Source organism: Nelusetta ayraudi, unplaced genomic scaffold (genome assembly GCF_046127955.1).
Source record: "Nelusetta ayraudi isolate G7.1 ecotype Tasmania unplaced genomic scaffold, CSIRO-AGI_Nayr_v1 ptg000008l, whole genome shotgun sequence".
Taxonomy (NCBI): Eukaryota; Metazoa; Chordata; class Actinopteri; order Tetraodontiformes; family Monacanthidae; genus Nelusetta; species Nelusetta ayraudi.
Genome location: NW_027466058.1, coordinates 315,740 through 340,974, shown reverse-complemented (window position 1 = coordinate 340,974; position 25,235 = coordinate 315,740). Strand labels below are relative to the sequence as shown.

The window sequence follows — 25,235 nt, the reverse complement described above, 5'->3', positions numbered from 1 at the left end:
CCACTCGTTTCCGACTTTCTTATGTAGGGAGTTCAACGCAGCAAACAACGTTGCGCACTCATTAGCCAAATGAAAAAAAAAAAAGACTTTTGGACACTGCTCTTGGCGGATTTAATATCATTGTTGCGGTTACATTATTAAAAAGCCCCGTATGCATTTTTGAAGTTCATACTATAATAAGCGTCTTATTAGAAACAACAATGCTTGGCCTACTCTCGCCTTTTCAACCTTTAGGTCAGCGTGAGCGCAATGCATGATGGGATATATTGCCGGGTTAATGACCATTGGCTGTACACTACTTTTTTTTTTTTAGTAGCTGCGTTTCCATTACCCCTAGAATTGTGCAAAACCTAAATATCACAAAAACTGGTAAAGAAAATGCCTAAACTTAGAAAACCTCTCAAATATCACTAAAAGCTTTTTAGCTTTTTAGCATCATATCGATGTATCTTGCGGGACAAGATTTTTTGAGAATTAAAGTTTATGTGCGTGACACCATTCAATGGAAATATCTGCAAATTGCAGTTGTACTTTGAAATATTGCTTTTATTTTGCAAAAAACTGCAATGGAAACGCAGCTAGTGATGCATTGTGGGATACGTTGAGTGGACAATATAGTGAATACCGATGTTGACAAAACTATACAGTGCCCTATACAGCAAGTAGGGGGCGATTCCCACATTAGCAAAACTCGCTTGCGGTGAAAAGGGGGCCGATTGTTTACACGTGACGCTGGAGCCCTGCAGCCATGTACACTGACGGCAAAGCTGGTCCGTGTGGTTGTGGCGGGGGTCCCTTTCCTTGCTATTCATAGACAATTTGTCAGGCCGGCTGTTGGAGCGCTTGCCGAGGCCCGTGGAACAGCTGGAGCCCCTCGGTGATTGATAAACGCGGCGGCAAGAACTTCATCTCCCCCCTGAATGAAGACAAAGACCCCACAATGCTCAGCCAGTGTGTTACGCCTGTCTGTCGTTAAGTGTGGGCCGAGCGCGCACGCTCGCCCCGCCCCTCCCGGTCCTCAGCTGGGGGAGTGGAGGTGCCAAGAGGGAGGTCACGGACCCAAACTAATTACCATTTTATGACAAAACGGTCCCTTTGTTGTCAATATATAATTGATTTACCTTTTTTGAGGGGAGAAGATCATTACGGAGTGTTTTTTAGGGGAACGCGGATTCAACGGTATTAGCCTCACGCGTACATGTTCACTGCTTAAATACACTGGTCGTTAGTGGGGGGCCGTTTGACCAGAGGGCTATTTAGGAGAGAAGAGAAGAAGAAAACAGGTCCAGTGTCGTCAAGTGCTCACAGTGTTTGTTTAAGAGGACGAGAAGCTCGGCGAACTGCAACTTTTGACATTTTAGTGTTAACTGAAGCTATTTATGCCAGTCCATATTACCTTTGTTTGTTTTTATTGTAGAAATAAGTGAATTGCAGAGTAGATTTACTTCATAAAATAAAGAACAGGGGGGAAAAGGTCTAAATTTATTTGATCAATGTTTTTGAAGTTTGCCAATTTTATAATTGATGAATTTTCAGGTGAAAAATGTGATATAGGCATTAAAGTAGTCAGCACTCAATCTGATGTCAAAATATCAGTACTGGTTTGGACAACTGGAAAAATCCATACCAGTTGGTCACTACAGTTGTGATTATAGAAAAAAAATAAAGCTCGGGAAACACGCAGTCAGAAGCGGAAAATAAATGTTCGCTGTTTATCTCAGTAAACGGCTAAAACACCCTCAACAAGCTTCTCATCATTTCTAAGATCATCATTGAATTAAAAACAAAAACAAAAAACAAGGTGGTTCCACAAGATAAATTAAGTGCGAATAAAACAGTGGCAGCAAACTGAATCTGATTAATTTCGACGGCTGGAGCCGCTGACCCAGTCCAGTGGACTTGCGCTGCAGGCGGCCGCAGAAGGAGCACGGCCAGCGCGGAAAACGACAGCGAGCTCAGTATCGGATGCGCCGATGATTATTAATACATCCCCCGTCTCGTATTGATCTCCGGCACGTGCCGCCTCCTCCGCCGGCGCTCTAACAGAGACGCGTTTGCCGAGGTTTGCCGCCTTCCGTGTCATAAACTTTTGCTTGGCCCGTGACCCATGCAGTGAGCAGGTCAGTGAGTCAAACCGGGGGCCGGCTTTGTCAAAGTCACCGTGTGGGGTGATAATCGTTACACTGGGCCGTGATGAATCCCAACAGAGGATCCGTCTCCTGTGGCTACACATGCTTCCCGGGAACATGTGCGGTGGCATTTTTGGATCTCGGTCTCTTCCCTTTTTCCTCTTCAGAGTCAGTCGCCTTTGAAAAGAGCTCAGCTTTTATCCCCGCGTGCACTGCCGCTCCTGCATCTATTCCTTTTATTATTTCCCTACGTTTTGTTTTTTTTTAAACCCCTTTGGCTGCGAGCGTTTCCGCACGTTCGCCAAACAAACGATTGCCGACGTGCTCCCAACTTTCTGCCGCGACTCTGGATGGTGGTGGAGGGGGAGCAGCAACGGCAGCAGCAGCAGCAGCGTCGGGGCGGCGCACACATCCATCCTTGACCTATTTAATGGCTGGGTTCTGGTGAGGACCCCCGCCCCGGCGCACAAATTGAAAAGTTTTCAGTCGCTAAGTGAAATGTATGGCGCAAGCCTGCCGTCCGCAGGAAAAATGGGCATTGTTCTATTTTAATTCCGAGCTCAATTCCAGACAAAGTGGATTTCTGGCCCATCTATTGCGGCCCTGCTTGTCGACGTCTCAGCTGCCAGGACGTAGGATGAATGAGTGAATATTAATGAACACAAAAGATGTACGGGCTATTTTTTTTTTTTTTTTTAGGTTACTGTCACCAGGAAGGTGGGGAAAAGCGGCGCCCTCCGGGTCCCCTGGGACGAAGGGACCCCTCTTCATATTTAGAATATTCCCCCCGTGAAGTTGAGCAAGAGATATCAATCTCACTTTGAGGCGCTGGGCCTTCATTTGTTTGTGAGAGACGCACAGCGCCGCTCAGATGACTGTGCCAATTCTTCAAATCCCACTTACAGTAAAGGGGTGCACACAAAACACACACACACACGCACGTACACGCACACACACACGCAGCGCTCGCAGCATCTGCTTCCTTCCCCAGCCGCCGTGTTTTCAGGCGTCTTCGGAGTCTGAACGGTCTGAGGCCTTGATTGAGGAAGCGGCTGCAGCGACTTTGTGTGGCGTAAGCGGGTTAGTTTTTCTTTGGCACACTTATTTTTGCAGCTGGTGTGGTGTAGCTGAGCTATCTTACCTTTATGCATCTGAATCTTCATAATGAAGAGTTTATAAACTGCTACATTTTTTTTCTTTCTTTGCTCTCATTATTTGGTCTTCTTTTAAAGAGAAAGCAGGACTTTGAATGGCCTGTATGTGAAAATACATTGACCTCTCAACTGACGTATTAAATGTCTTTTGGCAAGATTACATTAAATATCAAGGAAATTAAGACTTGGTTTGCACATTATTATCTTTTTCTATTTTAACCCAAGTTTCCTATTTAATGCCTGGAATGTAATACAATCAGAGCAGCAGTACAGTGACACAATCATTTTGAGTTGCAAAATACAAAGAGACACCTTTGGCACCAGGATATCCAGGCTGACGATAGAAAAAAGGTTGCCTAGTTGAAAAGAAAAAGGCTAAGACAAAGCCTTACAACGGAAGTCCCGTCTGTTATCTGTGTTACCTGTGTTGCGTAACTGCGTCTGACCTCGTTGCCTCTTCCTGGACGACGGAGGAGCGGCGCGCCGTTACCTGGAGCTGCGGTCTGGTCAGAGGCGAGAGAGCAATTTGAAAGAAACACGTGTTAGCCTCCAACGTTCCGCCCGTTGCAGATCTGTGGCTTCTCATCCCGCTGACAGTGGAGCCAGCAGGGCTAATAATGACTCTAAAGATGTGAAATAATTACGTGCATTCCCACAAACGCAGGCGCGCCTCACCTCAGTGCACAGCTCCTCTTCCGAGCCTCGCGCTGTCTCCTGCAAAGCCCTGTGCAACAAATGGAACCATTCTGTTATAAACTATTGACATTTCCGGAGGCTATATTTATGGATTTATGCTTTTCTCACAATTCCCTCAAAAGCACAATCTTTATACGGTCTCAGCTTTTTGTTGTCGTTGTTTTTTTGTTTTGCTTTTTATCTTGCGAGGATTTTCCCCTCCCCTGTCCCAGAGACGCGGCTGTGTCAGGCCGTCAGAACATGGCCGCGGTTCGGTTTTAACGAGGCAATGAGCCGTGCCGGCCTTCTTTCCCCTCGCAGTGGAGCGTTTGCCCCCACATGTGTTGGGTTGGACCTGCTTTAGCCACACTATTGATTGCAGGTGATGTTCTGGACTGAGTCCAACCGACCTCCAGAGAGGTGTAGATGCATCATTGTCCGCCGTGGTGGCGGCGGTGGCGGGCGGGGGGGCACAACCACACCTCTCCCAAACCCCCCCCCCCCCACCAGAGAGCTGAACCAGGCAGGCCTGAATCTGCCAACACAACATTTTGGACGCGAGCGCCTGAGCTGCTTAGCGCGGAGCCACAAGCGCCGCGGTCGCTCGTTGTAATTGCAAAAACAGGAAGCGGCGGCCATGCTTGAGCTGTCACTTCCTGAACGGCCATCCGAGCGACGCCTAATCCTCGGCTCCTTCACTTTTTCCTTCCCGCTCGCTAATTAGAAAAATCTTAATATGCAATCATGTTAACACTGGCTGTAATTTGCGTGGCGCGTATCTTCTTCTCTCCTTTTTTTTTCTCGCCCCCTCCACCGCCTCGCACACCTCACAGCAATTGATGGATATCCAATGAGACGCTGGAGTCCCTGCCAAAGGGAGTAGCTCTGCAGCTTGTGACACATCGATGAGGCTGGTGGGAAGTACGCCTTAAATTAATTAACATCAGACCTCTTGTAGCTGCTCACTTCTGTAAACAAACATTTTAATATGCGGTAATTAATTAAATCTGCCAAGCTCCTCTGCCCCTCCCATAGATCTCCCTTCATTCCTACTTTCCACATCTTGTTAAAGAGTTGATTATGTGCTGCGCAAGATGAGGGACACATTCAATCCGAGACGTAAAATTCCTTGATTTCATAAATTAACTATGTTAGAGCAGTTGTACGCATTTCATATGAGTGAAAGATTTCAAGGTCCTGTATGATGCAAATCTCACTTTGCCTCATACGGCCAGCGTTTTCTCACGTGTCTCCAGCCTGTCGGTGAGCTCACCAGAAATGTGAAAAGTGCAGCTTTGACTTTTGTTGCTCGCTGTGCTCACAAAGCAAGCAGTTGTGGAAATCAGCCTTTTGTGATGTCACAAGGGGTGCTTATGATTCACTGATTTTGCGTAGTATCCAGTACCCAGGTGTTGGCTCCTGTTGCTAAGGCTGCATTAATGTTACAGTTTTGGACTAAGCTAAAATGTAGCATTTTTGCAGGAGGAGGCTAAATGCTGTTTGCTCCAAATTTGTATACGTTTTTTATGTTAATCTATAAGGCTGTACTGGTTGATAAACAATTAAGATAAAACGGTTAAATATGACCTTCATATTCAGACTAGGAAATTCTTGCATTCACCATTTGTGACCTTGGGTTGGTCGCTCATTAAATAACATATAGGCCTCTTACACCACAGTGTCTCCTGGTTGAATGACGTCAAGCACAATACAGAAACCACTGAACTGACGTTGCTACAGGTCAGCGATTTACAGCAATTAACAGAGGCTTTGTTTATGTGTCCAGGTTACGACTGGATGGAGCTAAAATCTGCCACACGTAACATGAAGTCAGGGCCTGGGTGGGATGGGACGAAAAATACGCAGTGCCACAATAACACCGCCGCGTCAAACACGGGTGGATTAAGATTTATTTGGCAAAGATTTCTCATTCATGATAAATAAATTCAAACACTTCGATAAATCCTCCCCAAAATTATCTACAGTGGGTAGTTTTGCATTTATCAGAGATGCAAGGGGAGGGGGCGAAAAATGAAAGAGGGAAAAAAAATGGCATAAGTTTATGGAAATCCACATCAGCAGGGAATGGATGCAGACTCAAGGGGCATCGCTGCACAGGTAAGCTGCTTTTGGAGGGGGTTCATGTAAATCCTAAAGTCCAAAAGTCAATTACTGGGGCATCTCAAGCGTGTGTTACTGAAAGACTCTGATGTTTTATTGAAGAGAGGCTTTAATTCATCAGGCTGCTCGGCTCCCTTTCATGCAGCCTGGAGAGGGAGAGCGAGGCACCTCCTTCAGATGGCCAGTGTCATATATCACATGCGCGCGCACACTCACACACACGCACACACACACACACACACACACAGAGGGAGAGAGAGAACACACACTAATGCCCAAAAACAACTCTCAGGTGGTCTGCTTCACTCCACTGACCAGACCATTACCCCCTACACACACACACACACACACACACACACACACACACACAGACCTCTTAGTGCAGACCACACAGACTAAAACCAAAAATTCATCCTCTCTGGGCCTTTTTTTCTCTGCAGAATAATCAACTTTTCAAACAAGCGATCGAGATAACGCTTTAATTGCAGCATAATCCACTTCTACACATATGCATGCGTGTGTGTGTGCGTGCGTGTGAGAAAGACAAACGCATCTCGCCGCACTCGCAGCCTGGCGGGGCCCGGAGAACCCGACTAAGTTCCTCATCTCCTGATGTCATTGGCAGCGCCGCAGTAGCTCATTTACTCACAGCTGGCTGGATGCTGCGGGGGAGAGTTGCAGGGAGGGGGGCGGTTTGGGGTTGAGTGGGGGGGGGGGGGGGTTGTGGGGGGGGGGGGCACCTCCGTTCCCATCAGCTGATCATGCCGTCGTCTGTCCTTTTTATTCCCACTGAAATATTAATAAACAATTACGTTCCCGCGACAAAAAAAGAGAAAAGCCCAGACCGGGAGCCCCCGTGTCTCTAATGTCTCCACAGCTGGAAAGGAGGCTGGCGGTGGCGCCGTTGCCCAGAGTGAGGCGAGCAGACAGCTTATTTTTCCACCGTGATTAGCCAAACTGTGCCGCTCATACACAAATGGAAATGGGATGTGCATGAGTGTCCCCCCACCCTCTCTCCTCCTCACCCTCTCTCTCTCACTCTCTCTCTCTCTCACTCTCTCTCTCTCCCATCTGTCAAGACAATAGATTTTAATCTTTAATCCATGAGCAGCCAGCGAATACTGGGGGAAATTACGAATTACAGATGTTTTACTGTGTAGCTTGTGTGTTTTTGTTTTTTATTTTTGATGATTTCTTTTTTTTTTTTTTATTCCTCTCCCTCACCACCCGTCCTGTGACACACACACACACACACACCCCTTGCCCACTCTTCCTGGTCGGGCGCTCCCTCTGCTACCTGCCACCACAACTTAGCCGCACTCCCGCCACAAACACAACGCACGCACGCACGGCGGAGCCAGACACACGTAGGCGCATTACACACCCTCGTTTGGTGCCATCATGGTGCCATATGACACTGTCATCATTTGGTAATTAAACCCTTGCTGGCTTTAAATATGAAAAGCTGGCAAGAGTTGATGATGATGATGCTGGCTGTCGCTCAGCCCAGATTTCCAACACACCATCCAGACGTCAGGCAGGAAACATATTGTCCCCCGTGTTCCGCCGTCTCCCCGCCGAAGCTCCTCGGATGGAACTCTATTCTGATGCTACAATATGGGCGTCTGTTTGGATAGATAGATAGATAGATAGATAGATAGATAGATATAGATGCAGTTTGGCCTTTTTGTGTGTGCAAAGATCAAACTTGTCTGATTTTCTCTCCTTTGCGATAGCAAAACAAATGGCATGCGTGATGAAAATGTGCTAATTTTTAGATGTTTCTGGAAAAAAAAAAGACAGGAGTGAGGTGGCATTTTTTTCACCTGTTAACAACTTTATGTCCCAGTGTGGTGAATAAAAACATCTCCTTATGCTTCTCACACGACCTCTTGGCTTTGCTGTACACTTGACACGGCCGTACAGCCTGCATGTGAGGCCGCTTGTGAACAACTTTATTTCAAAATGCTGTCTTTGTACTTTTTGATTAACTTAAACCCAGGAGAAAAAAAATAATACTCACATCAGACCTTTGAAAAACTCTCTTCAAACACTGACTTCCATATTCTTCTGTGAGTCCAGCCTGTGTAGGTAGGGTCACAGAGGCCTCAGAAGAGGAGACGGAGGTGTTTCCAGGGTGGAGGGAGGAGGTTCATTTAATGTGAGGCGCTTTTTTTTTTTTTTTTTTTTTTTTTTTTTTTTTTTAAGAAAAGAAAGGGAGGGGAGGAGGGACAGAGGTGGAAGAGTGAGTGCAGTGGTGGTGGGAGGTGGTGGTGGAGGGTGGGGGTAGGGGCGGGGGTCAAGGGATGAAGGGCGGAAGCACAGGTGAGAACTTTAGCCGTCTACGGAAAAAAGGAAGTGAGAGCTTTCAGAGATAAATACTAACCGAGCCTCCCCCCCAAAACACACATGCGCACGCACACGCACACACAAACACACACACACACACACACACACACACACACACACACACACACACACACACACGCACGCGCGCAGAGTGACTTCCAGCCCCCTGGCAATCTTGGACGGAGCAGATACCATTGACCAGTCTAATGGACTATGCCATAAGATCCCCTCCCAACAACAGCGTCCAACCCGGAATGACTTCTCTCCCTCCGTCTTCAATCCCCCTCTCCTGCAGACTCCACTCAGGAGCCATAAATGTGCTGTGCGGCTGCGGGGAGAGTTTAGCTTCCATTACTGACAGCCCACACAGCTTTATGACCGTTTAAGCTCTCAGGTTTGGGTTCCTCCCTTTTTTCGGGGGGTCCGTGCACACACCCTCGCCCATCGCCTGAACACAGAGCCGAGTTGGGGTGGAGGGCAGAGGGGAGACGAACACATTGATTAAGATCATTGATGTCAAGAGTTTCAGCTCATTCTGCTGCTGGAAATGTCTTTTTAATTACTCACAGCACCAAACAATAACACCGTACACAGACTAATGTGTGTGTGTGTGTGGTAATTATTTGGTTTCAAATGTACCTTCACTGATATTGTATTATGACAAAAATATACATATTCGCAAAATGATGCTTCATTTACAGTTATTGGCAGATGAAGCAGTGGTTTTTGACCAAATTCAAATTACAACTGCTTTTTGCAAATTTTTCAACAAATTCTCAGTCATTTAATAATTCTAGGTAATGGCTATAGTTTTATAATGATGTATATTTTCTGAAAACCCGCAACAACACATCACGTGGCGAAGCACGGTGTCAGAAGGAAACAGAGCTGAGAAAAAAAACGGTTTCAAAGATCCATTCCAGGTGTATGGTCCAGTGGCAGGCTTATTGCCGTCTCTGAACTTCAAGGGACTTATATTACAAAATGTTTGTTAAATAGCCAATAGAGAAGCTATAATCTTTTAATGTTGAATTTTATGGCTTTACCACGCTCTGTCGTTCTTGTGGATATTGTAATATTGCATTTTTACTGGTTATTCGTCTGTTAATGTTCCAGATACTAAGTTTTATACTCTCGCTTACTTTCTTTTTTCTTTTCTTTTTTGTATTCCTCACACTGTTAAACACATAAAGAGAGAGAAAGTTTCCTCTGTGAACTTTGTGTATCTTCAAGGGATATGACCGAGCCAAGAGGACCAATGGGAGATAAAGTGTTTAAGATCCAGGCTGTCAGGAGCGTGATAACCAAATAAATAAACTCCAGCTTCTAAAAATACATTTAAATCTACTAGAAATTTACTTAGAAATAAATGGAATATTACCTTAAATTCAGTTTTAGTTACTGATTTTTTATTATTATTATTATTATTATTATTATTATTATTATTATTATTATTATTATTATTATTATTATTTGTTTGCCAAGTAATAACATAAATACATTTCATGGACTAGTGTTTATTTATTACATCTAGAGTTCATACTGCATATGTATTTATAGCTGAGTTGGGCTTTGATGTCTTGAAGTTATTGCACTTCAGTAAAAAAAAAAAAAAAATGTGTATATTAAGAAACGGTAACAATGGAATGTGTAATCTAGCAGATTACCCAGATAAATTAGGGCCACATGAGGCAAATTCAGATTCAGCACCTGCCTGACGCTACGTGTTCTTTGATTTCTTTTCTTCTCGGTTTTTTTTTCTCCCGGGCTCCCTCAACCTTTATCAATCCCTAGTTCATTGGAGCAGGCTCGCTTCCGCTTTTTGTTGTCGCCTAAACCGTTTAGTTTTGGATGATCGCTCAAAGATTCTGACAACCAGCGGTGAGAGGCGCGACGCCCAGCCGGTGAGGGAGCGCAGGAGGCCGGACAGATCTACTGGGCTGCGTCGGCTGGGATGCACCATTAGACAAGGGGAGAGCCATGGCTCACAGCGCTGGTCGATCAGGTAGGCATTTCTCCCATAGCTCATACTAATATTAGTGTTTGTTTGCAGGTGTGCTGCAGGACCAAAGCTGCGAGGAGGCTGCAGCTCCCTGCCTGCCTCTGCGTCACATCTATTATTTTATTATTTCCTCTCAAAATTTCTGAAAGATCAAACAAAGCATTTTTGTAAACACTGCGAACATATGTTTTTATTGCATAGTGGGCAAAATGTATATTATACATTTTATTTTTATTTTTATTAAATAAATAATTTAATACATTATTATTATTATTATCATTATTATTATTATTATTATTATTATTATTATTATTATTATTATTATTATTATCAGATTTTACTGTTCCAAGTGGTAATGGCCTATTACCATCACCTCCAGACTTTGGACTTTAATTGAAAACATAGATCACAGCCTAATTCACCTCTCAATCCCGGAGTTCAGATGGGCAGATCAATGGGAGAACTGTTGTAATGATCTAATTAATTATGGCAAAATTAAAAGCGAGTACAAAATCAATCTACGACGGTGTCGAGAGCGGAGTCAAATTGATACCCATCTGCTGCCGTGATAAAGCACATGTATAAGCAATGCGAGCGAGGACGCAGCTGACATCCTGCCTGCGCTTTTGGCAGATCCTGCCCATATGGCTCGCGGTGCGTCAGGAGACACCCGAATCATGGCTGGGCCATCGCCGCTGACTCCCGGTGTGACGCGGGGTGTTTGGGGGCTAATGGGAGGGAAATACAACCCAGAGAGACGTATGCAGAATTATTGGTGATGTAGTTTGTCGTTCAATTATTATTATTTTTTTTTTTATGGGAAAAGGTTGGGCCTGTTAGCAAAAAATAATTCTATAGGAGCTGTATTTTTCAAAGCTGGCGGATAGATAATTAGAGCCTTTTATCAGAGATGTTTGGATTTATTTTTGGTATTATAATGAATATGCACAGCAACGAATTATCTCGTAGAATTAATGACACATTGTGAGACCTGCGGGGTTTCAATCACACAGTTAAGACATTACGAGAGAAAAAACATGTTTTTTTCATTGAGCCGGAATGTTCAAAGAGGACAAGAATTTTTGTTTGGTTTGTTTTCAGTTTGAAACTCGTTGTCTTTGTCTTTCTACGAAACTGAAAAAATAACTTTAAAAAAATGACCTTATAAGTGAATATCTGATTGACGCTACTTAGTAGTCGGATCTATGTTTGAAATAAATATGGATAATGAATCAAAATTTGGCTCCACTTCATTAAAAAAAAATTCAAAACAGTTATCCACATCAATTCCTGGGTTGCATTAAAACATTGTGTGTGTGTGTGTGTGTGTGTGTGTGTGTGTGTGTGTGTGTGTGTGTGTGTGTGTGTGTGTGTGTGTGTGTGTGTGTGTGTGTGATGGCTGTGGTTTTTCTTCTTCTTCTTCTTCTTTTTTTAATCGTGGTGCCACAGGTTAAGAGGTAAAGGAAAAAAAATCGAAGACTGTAATCGCATTAGGTCCTCGGTGGCCGAGATTTTTTTTAAACGGCTGGATGGGGGGTGAAGTCAGGACTAACAGTTTCTTAATTATTATACCGTTTGTTTTGCTGTAGCACCGTGACACCGGGACGTCACGACAGGGCGAGGGGTACGTTGGGGCAAAACGGGTTGTTTTGTGTGTGTGTGCGTGTGTGTGTGTGTGTGTGTGTGTGTGTGTGTGTGTGTGTGTGTGTGTGTGCGTGCGTGCGTGCGTGTGTGTGGTAGTGGGGGGTAGCAGCAGCTTTAGGGCAAAAGTGCAGTGACGTGTGAAATTACAGCCCATGGTGCTACATATTGTACCAGAAGAGACCCCCCCCCCCCCTCCCGATAAAATAAATAAATAAACAGAAAAAGGAGAAACCATCCTCAAAGTTGTTCATTGGATAGCTATAAATTATTATTATTATTATTATTATTATTATTATTATTATTATTATTATTATTATTATTATTATCATTGCTGCTGTTGTTAATATTTTAGTAGTTTAGTTTAGTAGTTCCATTCAATGTCTAAATCATTTCATTGTATTTAAAATTATTTTACTCGTCATACTTTGCCAAGAAATGAATTTGACAATATTGTTTTCCATATAGGTATGAATGGGAAAAAACATTATTAATTTTTGCGAAAAAATTAAGCTAAAGTATTTTTCAGGGAAAACGCAACTTTGATGTGCACGTCGTCCAGCGGAGCCGCTGCTCCACCAGCCTTCGATGTGCGGATTTTTCTTCGGTTCTTGTGGGTGTTATTTTTTTCCTCCCCCTTTTTTTTTTTTGTTTCCTGTCGGATTGAGTTGGACCGGATGAGATTAAAAGCGCATAATTCTGCTACAGTAGGCTTACACTGCAACCTTTGACCCTGGTGGCCCCAGCAGCAGCAGCGGAAGCCTCCTTCACCTGCCTCCTCCTCCTCCTCCTGCTGCTCCTCCTCTGCCAGCAGCAGCTTGTGTGGCCACTGCGCCATCTACAGAGCGGTGCTCGCACACAGGCGGTGCAGCTGCTGACGACGATGATCATGTTGGGCGATGATGACGATGATGGTGATGGTGATGATGGCCTACTGACTGACTGACTGACTCTCCCTTGTAGTCTCATCGTGCACGCCTCGGGCCCCTTGCAGCATTTTCTTTCATGATAAACTTAAACATAAAATTTGTGGGTTGTTTTTTTGTTTTTGTTTTTTTTTTCATTTTGTGGTGTTATCATGAAACAGCGGGGATTTTGTTTTGTTTTTTTTAAGGAATATGGAAAATGTATCTTCATGGAAAGTGTATCGCCTGTTTTTCCTGCCATGTTAGAAAGTAAAACTGACATTTTTGCACTTTGGCCAAAAGCTGTGGTAAGCTCAGAACTTGCTAAGATTTTCTTTCATTATTACCAAAGCAGTATTTTTAACAACTTGGTTTTTAAGTTATTGGGACGGTTCGAGGTTTTTTGTTTGTTTTGACTGTTTGTTTGTTTTCCCCCTCCAACGTGAACAAATCGATTGTCAACAAAAAGTTCTTCTTATCTCACTCGGACTCCTCTTAAGAAAGGGCAGCGGTGGATTTAAATGTCGTGGCCCATGCACGCCGCGCCGTCCTGACACTGCTTTACCTCCAAACCTCTCGCCCCCTCTTGCCTTTAATTTCCTTGAACACCCCCTCACTCATCCACCCACCCTCCCCAAAAAAGTCTCATCATTTCCCATTCCGTCTCCCTCCTCTTCCTGGCTGTCGGATGCAGGGACCTCCTCATTTGAGCCGCACTGTTTTTTCCCCTCTCTCTTCTTCTCCTTCTCCTTCTCCTTCTTCTTCTTTTTTGTACGTTGGCGAATCACAAAGTGTTGGAATCTATTGCCTTTGTCTGACAAGTCATCCATCTCTATGCGAGGGAGGTGGAGGGGGGGGGGGATCTGTGGGATGGCGAGGAGGGAGGAGGGGAGGGAGGGAGGGAAGGGGTGAGGAGGAAGAGGAGGGAGGCGGGGGAGGGGGAGGGGAGGCGGAGGTGGGTGATCTGCGGGACTGCTGCAGCTTTTAGAAACAGACACGCAACGAGAGAGCTTTCATTCTCAGCCCAAAGCTTCGCCCAGGCACACAGCACCGTGGTGGGAAGGAGAGACAGAGCAGCAGCAGCAGCAGCAGCAGCAGCAGCAGCAGAGGCTCGCCGTGTCCATGTTGTTGTCATCTCCGTCCCTGCGTCTGATTTAACCAGCCAACCAACCAGAGGAAGAGGAGGAGGAGGAGGAGGACCAGGAGGATTTTTTTTTAATTCCAACCCCCGGCCGCCGCTCCAGCCGATCGGACTCGTTGGAAACCTCAACAGCACCGTCTGCACCTCTCCCGCTCTCGCTCCCTCTCTCTCTCTCTGTATTTATTTATTTTTTTGACTTCCATCCCGTCGTTTGTTTTTTAAAAAGCTGACGATGTTCTTCGAGCGGCGCCAGTGAGCCGCTCCGAGTCCATGTTGCTCTCCGGCCGGTGCGCTTGTGCACACGCGTGGCTCGTGCGCTGCACCTGACAGCCCGTCCTCGCACATCCGACTTTAGTACTTGAAGGAAAACTTCGCTTTTGCTTCTTCATCTTCTTTTTTTCGTCTTCTTTCTCCCTCAACACCGAGACCTCGTCCTTCTGTTGCAGCCTGCGGAGCTTTTTGCCCCAGCGACACTCGGGACTGTTTGCACACTGACGGTGTGAAGTCCACGTCCTCGTTTTTTTATTTTTTTTTACTTATTTAAAGCTGCACCACAAAAGGCGAAACGGCGACCTCAGTCGATTACCTTTCTTTCCTTTGCTATCCAATGGATATTCACTGCAAAGCAGACCCCTTCTCGGCGATGCACCGTGAGTACGCTGGATAAGTTTCTACCAAGTGTCTTTGTAGTGTTAAACTCGTTGGTGGTGAATGAAGTTCGGGCGAAACGGGGCGACTGTGTTGTGATAACTATGTTTTGTTTTGTTTGTTTTTTGTTTAAAAAAAAAAAAAAAAAAGAAATTACGACAAACATGAAGTCGAAACTGTTTATATTTTTAATAGACGCTAACGAGCATCAAGAAACGGGCAGTGAATTATTTTTTTAATTTGGTTATCAAGGCTTCATTCGTTCGTATTTTCAGCTCAAAAATTAATTGATGTGCTGATTGTAAAATCTCTGAAATATCAATGATGTTAGTGTGAACTTTATGCCAAATGTCTCATAAAAAATGATATTTCTTTTTTTTTTTTTTAAATTAAGGGAGCTCGTTAAAACGTTTATCTCCGCTAGTTTAATGAGAGAGAGAAAATAATGGCTGCCAAATCTTCAAACCTTGAAATTTTCTGCTGCAAGTACACAAGTTTGTTGTTTTTAATATTTTTTTAAAATGTGGTGTGGGAATAAGTAGTGATTTATGGATTAAATTTAAAAAATAATAATAATGACGATTTGCAGTTTCGTTCAGCCACATTTACATTTAAGATGAAATTCACAGTCACCCCCTCCCCTGCCACCTCCAATTTGAATACAAAGCTTTTATTGCCTGTGAAATGACAGGCAGGTAGTGAGGAGGGACGAGGACAGGCAGGCAGGCTGTGTGTAAATGCCCACCGCCACTTTCTGCTCCCCTTTAATCTGGAGGCTTTCAGCTGATTCCGAATTCTGAACATACTCAAAGATCTCCACCAGTTTATTCTCCCACCCTCCAGTCCACCACCACGCGATATGGCGAGCAGACCCGGGCTGGAGTGTAAATTATTTATCCCAAACCGCGTTTGTAATATGAGTTATCAAAGCTCATTTTAATTATTTACAATAATTGTGCGAGGAAAATTAAACAGGTAGAAACTCGATACGTGCGACATGTGTTGGGCTGCGGCGGATAAGATGCTCCTGGAAAATATTGCCTAAGCAGGCCAGTGCTGAGTGGAGAAGAGTCGATTCAGTATTATTTGTAATGCGAGGTTGTTTATTTTCCTCATTACTTCAAAAGTGAATCAACACCTAATATTATTCTTTATTTTGCATTACTTTTTTTATTATTAGTTAGGCAAAACTATTATTATCATCGCTAAAAAAGAAAAATCTATTATTTTTACTCTGCAAAATTGTCAACATAAAAAAAAAAATCACATGCTATTTCTACTATAATTCATTTCATTTATCTATTTTATTTCTTATTCATTATTTAACGCATCTTTTGCGATGAACGACGCAAACGGATAGGGCGACGCGACGCCTCCAGGTGTGTAATGTTATGTCCCCCTCCCTGTGCCGCCGTTGTGTCCCACGCAGGGCACGGCGGTGTGAACCAGCTCGGCGGGGTGTTTGTGAACGGCAGACCCCTCCCGGACGTGGTGAGGCAGCGGATCGTGGAGCTGGCCCACCAGGGCGTCCGGCCCTGCGACATCTCCAGACAGCTACGGGTCAGTCACGGCTGTGTCAGCAAAATCCTCGGCAGGTAAAAGGAGGGGATCCACTGTCACCGTGAGAGCCCGTGTGTGCGTGAATGCGTGTGTGCGTATCTGCCCGCGTTCGTGTATGTGTGTGTGCGAGTGTGTGTGTGTGTGTGTGTATTTCAAACATCAATCTTCAGCTGGCAACCCCCCCTTGCCTCTATTTCAGCCTCGGTCATCGCTTATAAAGGCAGGTCATTTATTCTTTTCTTTTTTTTTTCAACGCAGCAGTTCTGCGTCCGAGCGTTTTCTATCCATCACAGAAAAAAAGCATCATGAAATACATTTTTTGGGCGGTGGAAATTCATGGCTGAATTATTTTTTTGGAATAATAATAATCATAATAATATGAGGCTGCATTGTTATAGCGAGGGAATATATTAATTCGATACAAAAAAAAATCCGACAATCAGCTGGGAAATCACAATCTACTCAGCATTATTATCAATAATATTATTGAAAGGATACGAAAAGAAAACACAGAGCTGCATTATTGACTTCAGAGCACAATGGCTGTGAGATAATGCTTTGAAATATATTTTTTCACAGCCATCAGAAGGCATTTCAGAGGTATTTTCCTTTCACACACACTGAATGTTTTGTCCCCAACATTGCAGTTTAGGTCATGGTGGCATGTGGTGCATGCTGCTGTGGAGGCTGGAGATCAGGTCCAAACTGTGCTTTGTTCTGTCCGTCCCTCTGCTTTTAATGTGTTACTTTTTTTTAATCTCAAAGAAAGCTTTGTTAAGCTTCCGGTAAAATGTCAGTTAGGTCTTTTTAATTGGAATATATCCCTATAACGGGGTATTCCATACACTAATTCTCAGCCAGGAGGTCGAGAAAAATAAACATTTTTTTTTTTTTAAAAGCCACCTCTCTCAGCTTTGTGTCCAGTTTTGTCCACTCAGAGGTGTCCACTCTTGTGTGTGTGTCCCACGCCATGCAGGTACTATGAGACCGGCAGTATTAAACCGGGAGTCATCGGTGGCTCCAAACCCAAGGTTGCAACCCCGAAAGTGGTGGATAAAATCGCCGAGTACAAGCGGCAGAATCCGACCATGTTCGCCTGGGAGATCCGGGACCGGCTACTGGCCGAGGGCGTGTGCGACAACGACACGGTGCCCAGCGTCTCGTCCATCAACAGGTAGGAGGAAATGCTTTTCAGTTTTGTTTTTCAAAAGCGTGTAGAATTGCTGTAAAAATAGATTCAGGAATGTATTTTTTATTTATTTATAAAATAATGCAAATGAACTGAAACGTCAGGTGATGAGGGGAGGGGGGGGGGGACTGCGTGCGTAAATTGGATAAATCACGTCTGAAATGATCAGATGGCCGCTTCATCTCCACGCATCGGGCTAAACTGGAGTCATTTCCAGTCGAGGGTGGTCTCACGTGTGCAATTCAATCCCCCCCAACACCCCTACACCTCTTCCCCGAGCAGCCCTCCGCAACACTGGGGGCCGCGGAGAATCACATCTGTCTCGATAAAAACCGATCAATACCGCGTAACCAGATCCAGAGGCGGAGGGAAATACCCGACAAAGTCGTTCGATACGCGGACCACACTGCGACAGAGGCGGCCGAGGCAGCGGCAGCACAGGCAGCAGCAGGAGCCTCTTTATTGGCGCCACAATCTCTCTGTTTTCCAACAGCGAGCTGAATGTGGCGCGACAACAGGTCGCACGGTTTTAAAGAATTGTTCGCTCAGAAAAGTCTTTATCTTTATTTTCATAGTTTAAAACAATCAAACGCCAGTTTTATTATTTTTGAATAAACGTTTTTTCTTTTCTTTTTTTCTTTTCTTTTTTTTTTTTACAGCAGCGCGTAACTAATACAACATTATTATTATTATTATTATTACTATAAACTAAAAATGCATCCCTGAGCTATCGCTGTATTGATTTGCGAATAAATTGACTTTATTAGGCTGTTCCAATAGGGGACAGCCTGCACTCTCACCTTTGCACGGCGAGCGGGGCAGAGTGTCTTTAGACGGCAGAGAAGTCCTGCAGCGTGTGCGCAAAGTGACACACAAAAAAAAAAACATAGTGGCTGCGAGTGGTGAACTTTGGTTAGGAGGCACCGTTCCAGAGAGCTGGCCATCGGTATTACATTTTAATGAGCTGCACGGAGTCTCATAACACGTCCGGCTAAATGTAGAAAAGGAGGGAAGTTTTAACCTCCCCTACAAAAAAAAGAGGAGAATTAAATATACTGGATCTCGCTTCTGAATGATGGTTTTCAACAGGTTTGCTCTGGCATCCTGTTTTAATTACAAGTGCGTTAAAAAAAAAGTTTGTTTACAAGTTTTGTTTCTTATCATAAAAATGTATCTCATAATTCCCTTGTTTTTTTTCTGCTGGATAAAACAAAATTACTAAGATAAATGTGCTAGTTGAATCCTCACCGAAACCAGAAATGGTTACAAACCTATCCCCCCCACTCCCCCCACCCCTCCAAACACATTTTTTTTTCCAAACAAAAATGTTCAATTGATAGTTTAGGTTTAAATTTTATCACCATTTTCATGCATATGAAATTGTCGCATCTGAATCGCTCGTATAATCTCAGCTGCAGAAACACTTTTGTGTTGCTTTTCATTTCCGTGCCTCTTTTTTTTATTTATGCCTTAGCCTTAAATGGCGGGTATAATAAAAAGCTGCGAGGACGAGGGGAGTGAAGAGGAGCTGTAGAGGAGGGAGGCGGTGGGGTGGGCGTCGGAGGGGTAGGCTCGAGGTACAGCGGACCCCTGATGGTCTCTGTGGTTTGGAGGGCTGACCTCTGCTCTGTTGACTGAGGAGGATGTCCTGGCTTTAAACACATTTTTCCTGCATGAATTATTAAAGATTACACAGAGGCTGGGTTGCACTCAGTTGCGCCGGCCGCAGAGTCGGCGGAGCCTCCGACTCAGGCGAAAACCCCAATGGGGTCCCCTGGTGGCTTCCCATCTCATCGATCCACTTCGTAATCTCTCTTTGGGGATACGGATGGATATAAATAAATATATATATAAAGAGAAATGTCTTTAACAATGCAGCAACGCCAAAGACGTTCATCCGCCACTCCAAAAATCGCTTATTCAAGATGAAGGACGCAGACTTGAAACAAAGTCCTTGAAATCATGACCCCCCCCACCCCCCGAACCCCCAGCCATGAGGTCAGATAACTGTTGTGGCGAGATGTTGTTAGAAATTCAAATAAAATATTGATGTGTGTGTCTTCTGGAGGAGGAGGCCGCCGGCCTTTTGTTGCTGCGCCCGGAGGAGAGCGTGTGGAGGACGCGCGAGATAGTGGAGGGAATGAAAAGGGTCTGATGTACATTTTGCCCTCCCTCCCTCCTCCCCCGCTACTGCAAGTTAACCCCGTCGCTGCCTGAGAGCCGCTTGCTTGTTGCCTGAACGCCTCATCTGCAGTCTGGGAAAGCCTGTTTGCGTCACACCTCCGGAGAGCCGGCGAAGGCCTTCAAGGTGGTGGTTGGGGGAGGGGGGGATCTGCTGTCTGTTGTTCAATGATCTCACGTCCGTCCGTCTGTCACTCCAAAGATTATCGCGGTCATGCCATAAAGGGACCGTATACGAGCCAAAAGCTGGGCTCAGCCGTCACAAATCCTGCCGTTATCCTTTCGTTTTCCGTCACAAGACATGCAAAAAAAAAAAAAAAAAAAGCATTCAGATCTATACGTTATCTGGAAGGGCCGCTCGACCCCTCACCTTTGAGAGGCGATTGTGCGAAACTTTCTTTAATTCGACCGGCGGCGCAGATTGAAATTCACTTGATGCAACGGCGGTCCCCGGGTTTGACCAATGAGACACTATTGCTTTCCTGCCACATATAATTTATAGATCACCATTTGCATTCGCGGCTCCTCATTGCCATTCGCTCGTCTACTTTTCTTTCCCCGAGTACCAATCAATAGCGTCTTATGCTCGGTGAGCCTGGAGGATTCCTTTCCATGTGCCACGCACGGCGGACGACAATAAGACTAAAGAACGGAGAAGGGGAAAAAAAAAAAACTACAGCCGAGAGGTGACAGAGAACAGGCAGCAATAAAGAAACGGATTGGAGGAAAGAAAGAGATGATGGGGTCTGGGCGGTGGACAATGTAGCATTACTGTAAAAGAAAGAGCAGGGCCGGGCGAGGCTGAGGCAGGGGGAAGAGAGGAGGATGAGTTTTGGGCGAGAGAGCGGAGTGAGTGATGGAGGTTTTAGGAGGGAGAGAGAGAGGGAAGAGAGGGAGGGAGGAAGAGTGGAGGAGGGGAGATTATTAGAGCCGGCCCAGGTAGAGCCAGTGAAGCTGATCATTGGGGTGAATTGATGTGATTTCATGCTTTGTTTGCAAGATCATTCGGACCAAAGTGCAATGAAGACTTTCCCGCCACATCACATCTTACTGGCGCGGCGGCGACTTTATCATATTTCCAAGGCCCACAATCCAGCCAGATTGAATCCACAATCTCATGGGGGGGCGGCCCTCCATTCAGCCCCGCGCAGCGGCCACCAGATTGGCCCTAAAGCCCCGAGATTGGCTATTTGTGATGAGTGGAGGGAGGCTGGGATGATGGAGGGATGGAGAGGGGAGGGTCTCTTGTAGCACAAAAAAGGGATGGAGGGGGCATTTGTTCATTCATGGGAAGGTGTGAATGGAGACGCAAAAAAAAAAAAAAAAGCGCAGATCGATCAATATGATCGATTGATCCCCTGTTGTTCACTTTTTTCCAGGATCATCCGCACCAAAGTCCAGCAGCCCTTCCACCCGTCGCCGGACGGATCCATCACGCCGCTCTCCACGCCGGGCCACACCATAGGTGAGAAGGTGGAATGTGGAAGGAGGAGGAGGAGGATCTTTGTAGTCCGGATCGTCTTAATGCGGGAGGGTCCCGCGACCTCTGCCTGACCCTCCGACATTAGGGAACAACAAAAAAATAAAAACATCTGGAGACTCTAAATAAAAAAGGTGTGCGTGCTCTCTCTCTCTCTCTCTCCCTCGCTCAGTCCCCAACACGGCCTCGCCTCCGGTGACCAGCGCCTCCAACGACCCCGTGGGCTCCTACTCCATCAACGGCATCCTGGGCATCCCGCGCTCCAACGGCGAGAAGAGGAAACGAGACGACGGTAAGGGATCAGCTCCACGGGATTTTTAGTTTTCTTTTCATTTTATTATTTTCCTTCCCCATCCTCCTCCTCCTCCTTCTCCTCCTCCCTCCTCCCTCCATCACCCGTCTCCCACTTTTCCTGCGTGTGATGGAGGATGGCGTGCATGACAGCGCCGGAAGCCGAGTGTGTTTTCCCGCGTCTTCCCGTCTCTGGTGACTTGTTATGTTGTGTGTCAGGGCTGGGGCGAGTTCAATCAGCTTTTTTCTTTCGATTCCCTGCTCTTTTTCATTTCTTTCTTTCTTTCTTTATCTTTTTTTTTTTTTTAACCATAAGCCCAGAGTGCTGCATCTCAATTTTTTTTCACCCCGTGCTAAGATGTACAGTACATATCACGTAATCCCTCCTCGACACTGCTGCTGCTGCTCATTCATTTACACACCACCACACCACTAACAACAGCTAGTTGTTTACAGTCAGAAAGACAAACATACATTTAATTCTATTTAATTCTCCCGGGGCTCAAGAGAGTCAAAAGACGTACGAGCACCGTTTTTACGAGACGCTGCACTTCAAGCAAATCGACCCAGATATGCACAAAGATCAAGCGTTAAAGCCACAGCGTGTCATTGTAGAGCCAGAGCCACAGAGTGGACACACTGCCTCAGGGCTGATAGATTATTGGTTTTGCAAAATAATTGTTTTTTTGTTGGTTTTTTTTTTGTTTTTTTAATGCCTTTGAATTAACATGTCCCTAGTGGAGACCTGAACAAGTGCAGGTACAGACCTGCGCGGGGCTGGGAGGGGGGATGTGTGTGTGTGTGTGTTTGTATAGTAGTGCCTTTGAGCTGGCTAATAGTGATGTGGTTTTTGCAATGATTCCAAAGAGCACTCATCAAAACAGGCCACTTCCTTCTTTTATGTTTCTGTCTCTTTAGTTCTCTGGAGTGGCAACCACTTGGATGGAAGGAAAATAGGACATTGTAAGTTCAAGTTAGACCACCTTTTCTTCATTCTTTTTTGTCCTTTTGACATTTTGATCATTTTACCTGTCATTTTTCTGTAGTTTTGTTTTTTTTGGAGGGTATGTGGGTCAGAGATTCAGTTTAAATAGTGGGAGAATCTGAAATATATTACGTAAAACTGACAGTTAATGCTTCCACTTTGCTGTATGTAACAAATGTTTAGGTTTAATATGAAATATGGGTGCCTTGCTTATCTATTTACTTAGTTACCACCAATAATTTTAAACAAGTCCTGACAAATCCACAAACAAATCCATCTTTTTAATGTGGAAACCTGCTGCAATTGTACATTTCGAGATTCTAATACTTATTCCTATGTTTATATTTGAGTGTGTTAGATTAAAATAGAACAATAGATTGTCTCAGCGGTGGATCGTCTACCTGAGCAGTCACTCACAGAGAATTAACAAACATGAATCGATTAGCAGCAGAAATTAACCATAAAGGGGGGAACAGAGCCTCGTTTGCACACGGTTGTAAATGTTCTTGCAACGATTCAATGGATTCTGATGAATGCATGTCACTCAAAACAGTTTTTTTTTTGGGGAGCTCTGCCGCAGTGTTGTTGTTGTTGGCGTTTTGATAAACAGGAAGCGATCTTTGCGAGGGGTGGCACTCGCGCCATCGCTGTCGTGGCTGAAGTCAGTGGTTGCCCTTTGAAGGAAAGAAAAAGGTCCCCATTACCGGAGGGCTGTGGAGATAATGTAGTGTGACACGCAGTATGTACAAGCGGTCCCCCCGTAAGACGAGCCGCGGGGACATAGGTGGCGAGAGAGCCATTAATCCTTCCTTGTCATGTGTTATTGCAAATTAAAGGCAGCATGTTTCAGTGGACGGCTTTTGGCGTGAGGGCGGCGGGGAGGTAGGGGGGCCGGGGGAGGGGGATGGGCTGGGCGAGGAAGCCTCAGCAGGAGAACTCTTACTTTTTGGGGATTGTGCCCACACACACACACACACACACACACACACACACACACACATACACACACACACACACACGCACACACGCACACACCTGTGCCGTGCGGGGGAATGTGCAGCTCGGTGGCCTCCGAACGCTCGCGCAGGAGAACACAGTGACATTTAAGAGAATTTGCAATTCTGTCGAGGAAAGCTATTAATTCACAAATTAACACCCCTCCCTCCCCCCGCCCCCTCCTCACTCTCTATCTTGGATGTGCAAGCCATCGCAAAAGACAAAAGAAATAGCCTTAAGGGGGGGAAAAGAAGAGCGTCTCGGCCCGATCTGCGCAGAGATTGCTTTGCATGTCTGCGAGCAGTGATACCAATTATGCCGGCGCTGAAAGAATGTGTCTCAATGTGCGCCCTCCTTTACAACCCCGGCCCACCACCACCACAATCCTACACCCACCATCAGCACCCCCACCTCCCCCCGCTGCGCCCCCCAATCCTCTACCCGACTCCAGAAGCTATCCATAGCCAGATTTATTTGTGTATCTCATTACAGGAAATGGAATGTTGTCCCTGCCAAACGCATTAATAGTGCAGTGGGGGAAATTAGCCTGTTGTTGCACGGCGCGCTGACGCTCAGTCATTTAAACCTATGGTGGAGGTGGGAGCCAAATAGCGGCGCCAGTGGATTGGGTGACGGCGGCTCCGTGGCTCAGCCAAGTATTCTTTTTTTTTTTTTTTTTAACGTGTGAAATGTGTTGTTGGAAAATATCGGCAAAGCAAATTTTGGAACAATTGCATCTCTTGGTTAAGTTTCATTTTTTTTTTTTTTTTCTTTCTTTCGGTGTTCCGGCGCAGATTTACAGGTTCCTTTTGACCTCGTTGCACTGTGCAGTCAGGTTGATGTGACCCAACTGCTTCCCCTCATCACTATCTTCGCCAAGTGTTCTTTGACTGGGGTTCCGGGGAGGACACACACACACACACACACACACACACACACACACACACACACACACACACACACAAGGTTGCGAGCTACGGTGATAAATTAGATGGAGAAAGCAAAGGTCATAACTTGTGATTGTAGCGTGGGTGTGGGATGAGCTGATGAGCGTGCGCGTGGGGGAAGGGGGGTGGGGAGAAAAAAAGGAAAAACGTCCTCACAGGTTCTTCATTCAGGCCGCAGCCAGTCGTGTCAGCCCTGTTCAATAGCCGCAGAGAAATGAATACGCTCGCTGCTGTTTTGATTTGATATTTGGCCCCCGTTTGGAAATTGTCCGCTGTGTATCTCTTAACACATGTGACCCATTTGTGGGCTTTGAATCTTCTCGGTGCATGGATTTGAACCTGAGCGCACACTGGTTGGCTAGCCAAGCCAGTCCATGACAATGAGTCAATAGAGGATCACTCGAGAAAATAAATGCATCCAGAGTGAGGCAGAAATAAATGGAATCATGACCGCCATGATGGCCTTGATGGGCTGCGCGTGAGGGAGAAAAGCCCAGGTTTGAGAGGGGCCACAGAGCGGAACACGGAGACATGAAGCTGTTAGGGCCCCGACAGGAGAGGAGGACACAAAAGGGTCAACGCTGCGTTTTCCCTTCCTCCACCCGCTTGGCTTCGCCTCTGTAGCTCTTTCTTTTCAACATTTCTCCTCTTATCGCTGGCGGTTAACCGTTTGCAGTCAGAGACGTGGCTGCACAAAAAAAAAAAAACCCTCACATACTTGGAAACAATATACAATGATATATATATATTTATACACACACATATATATATACACACACACATATGAGGAGAAGGGATTCACTGAGTGAAGAGGAATCATGTCAGAGAAAAGTCAATTATG

At 45.4% G+C, this 25,235-nt stretch overlaps 1 protein-coding gene across 5 annotated transcripts in view; it reads left to right on the top strand.

Moving 5' to 3' along the window:
* The first annotated feature begins 13,975 nt into the window (after positions 1-13,975).
* pax2a (paired box 2a) overlaps positions 13,976-25,235 on the top strand; it is a 28,143-nt gene continuing 16,883 nt past the window's right edge. The window contains exons 1-6 of one of the 5 annotated variants that reach the window (XM_076018446.1): positions 13,976-14,767; positions 16,195-16,360; positions 17,302-17,499; positions 21,075-21,160; positions 21,348-21,467; positions 22,385-22,429. In XM_076018446.1, the coding sequence (XP_075874561.1) occupies positions 14,725-14,767; positions 16,195-16,360; positions 17,302-17,499; positions 21,075-21,160; positions 21,348-21,467; positions 22,385-22,429 (658 nt within the window). In that variant the 5' untranslated portion in view covers positions 13,976-14,724. Of the gene's footprint in view, positions 14,768-16,182; positions 16,361-17,301; positions 17,500-21,074; positions 21,161-21,347; positions 21,468-22,384; positions 22,430-25,235 lie in introns of all 5 variants that reach the window. The other 4 variants (XM_076018448.1, XM_076018447.1, XM_076018450.1 and 1 more) reach the window with 4 other exon arrangements.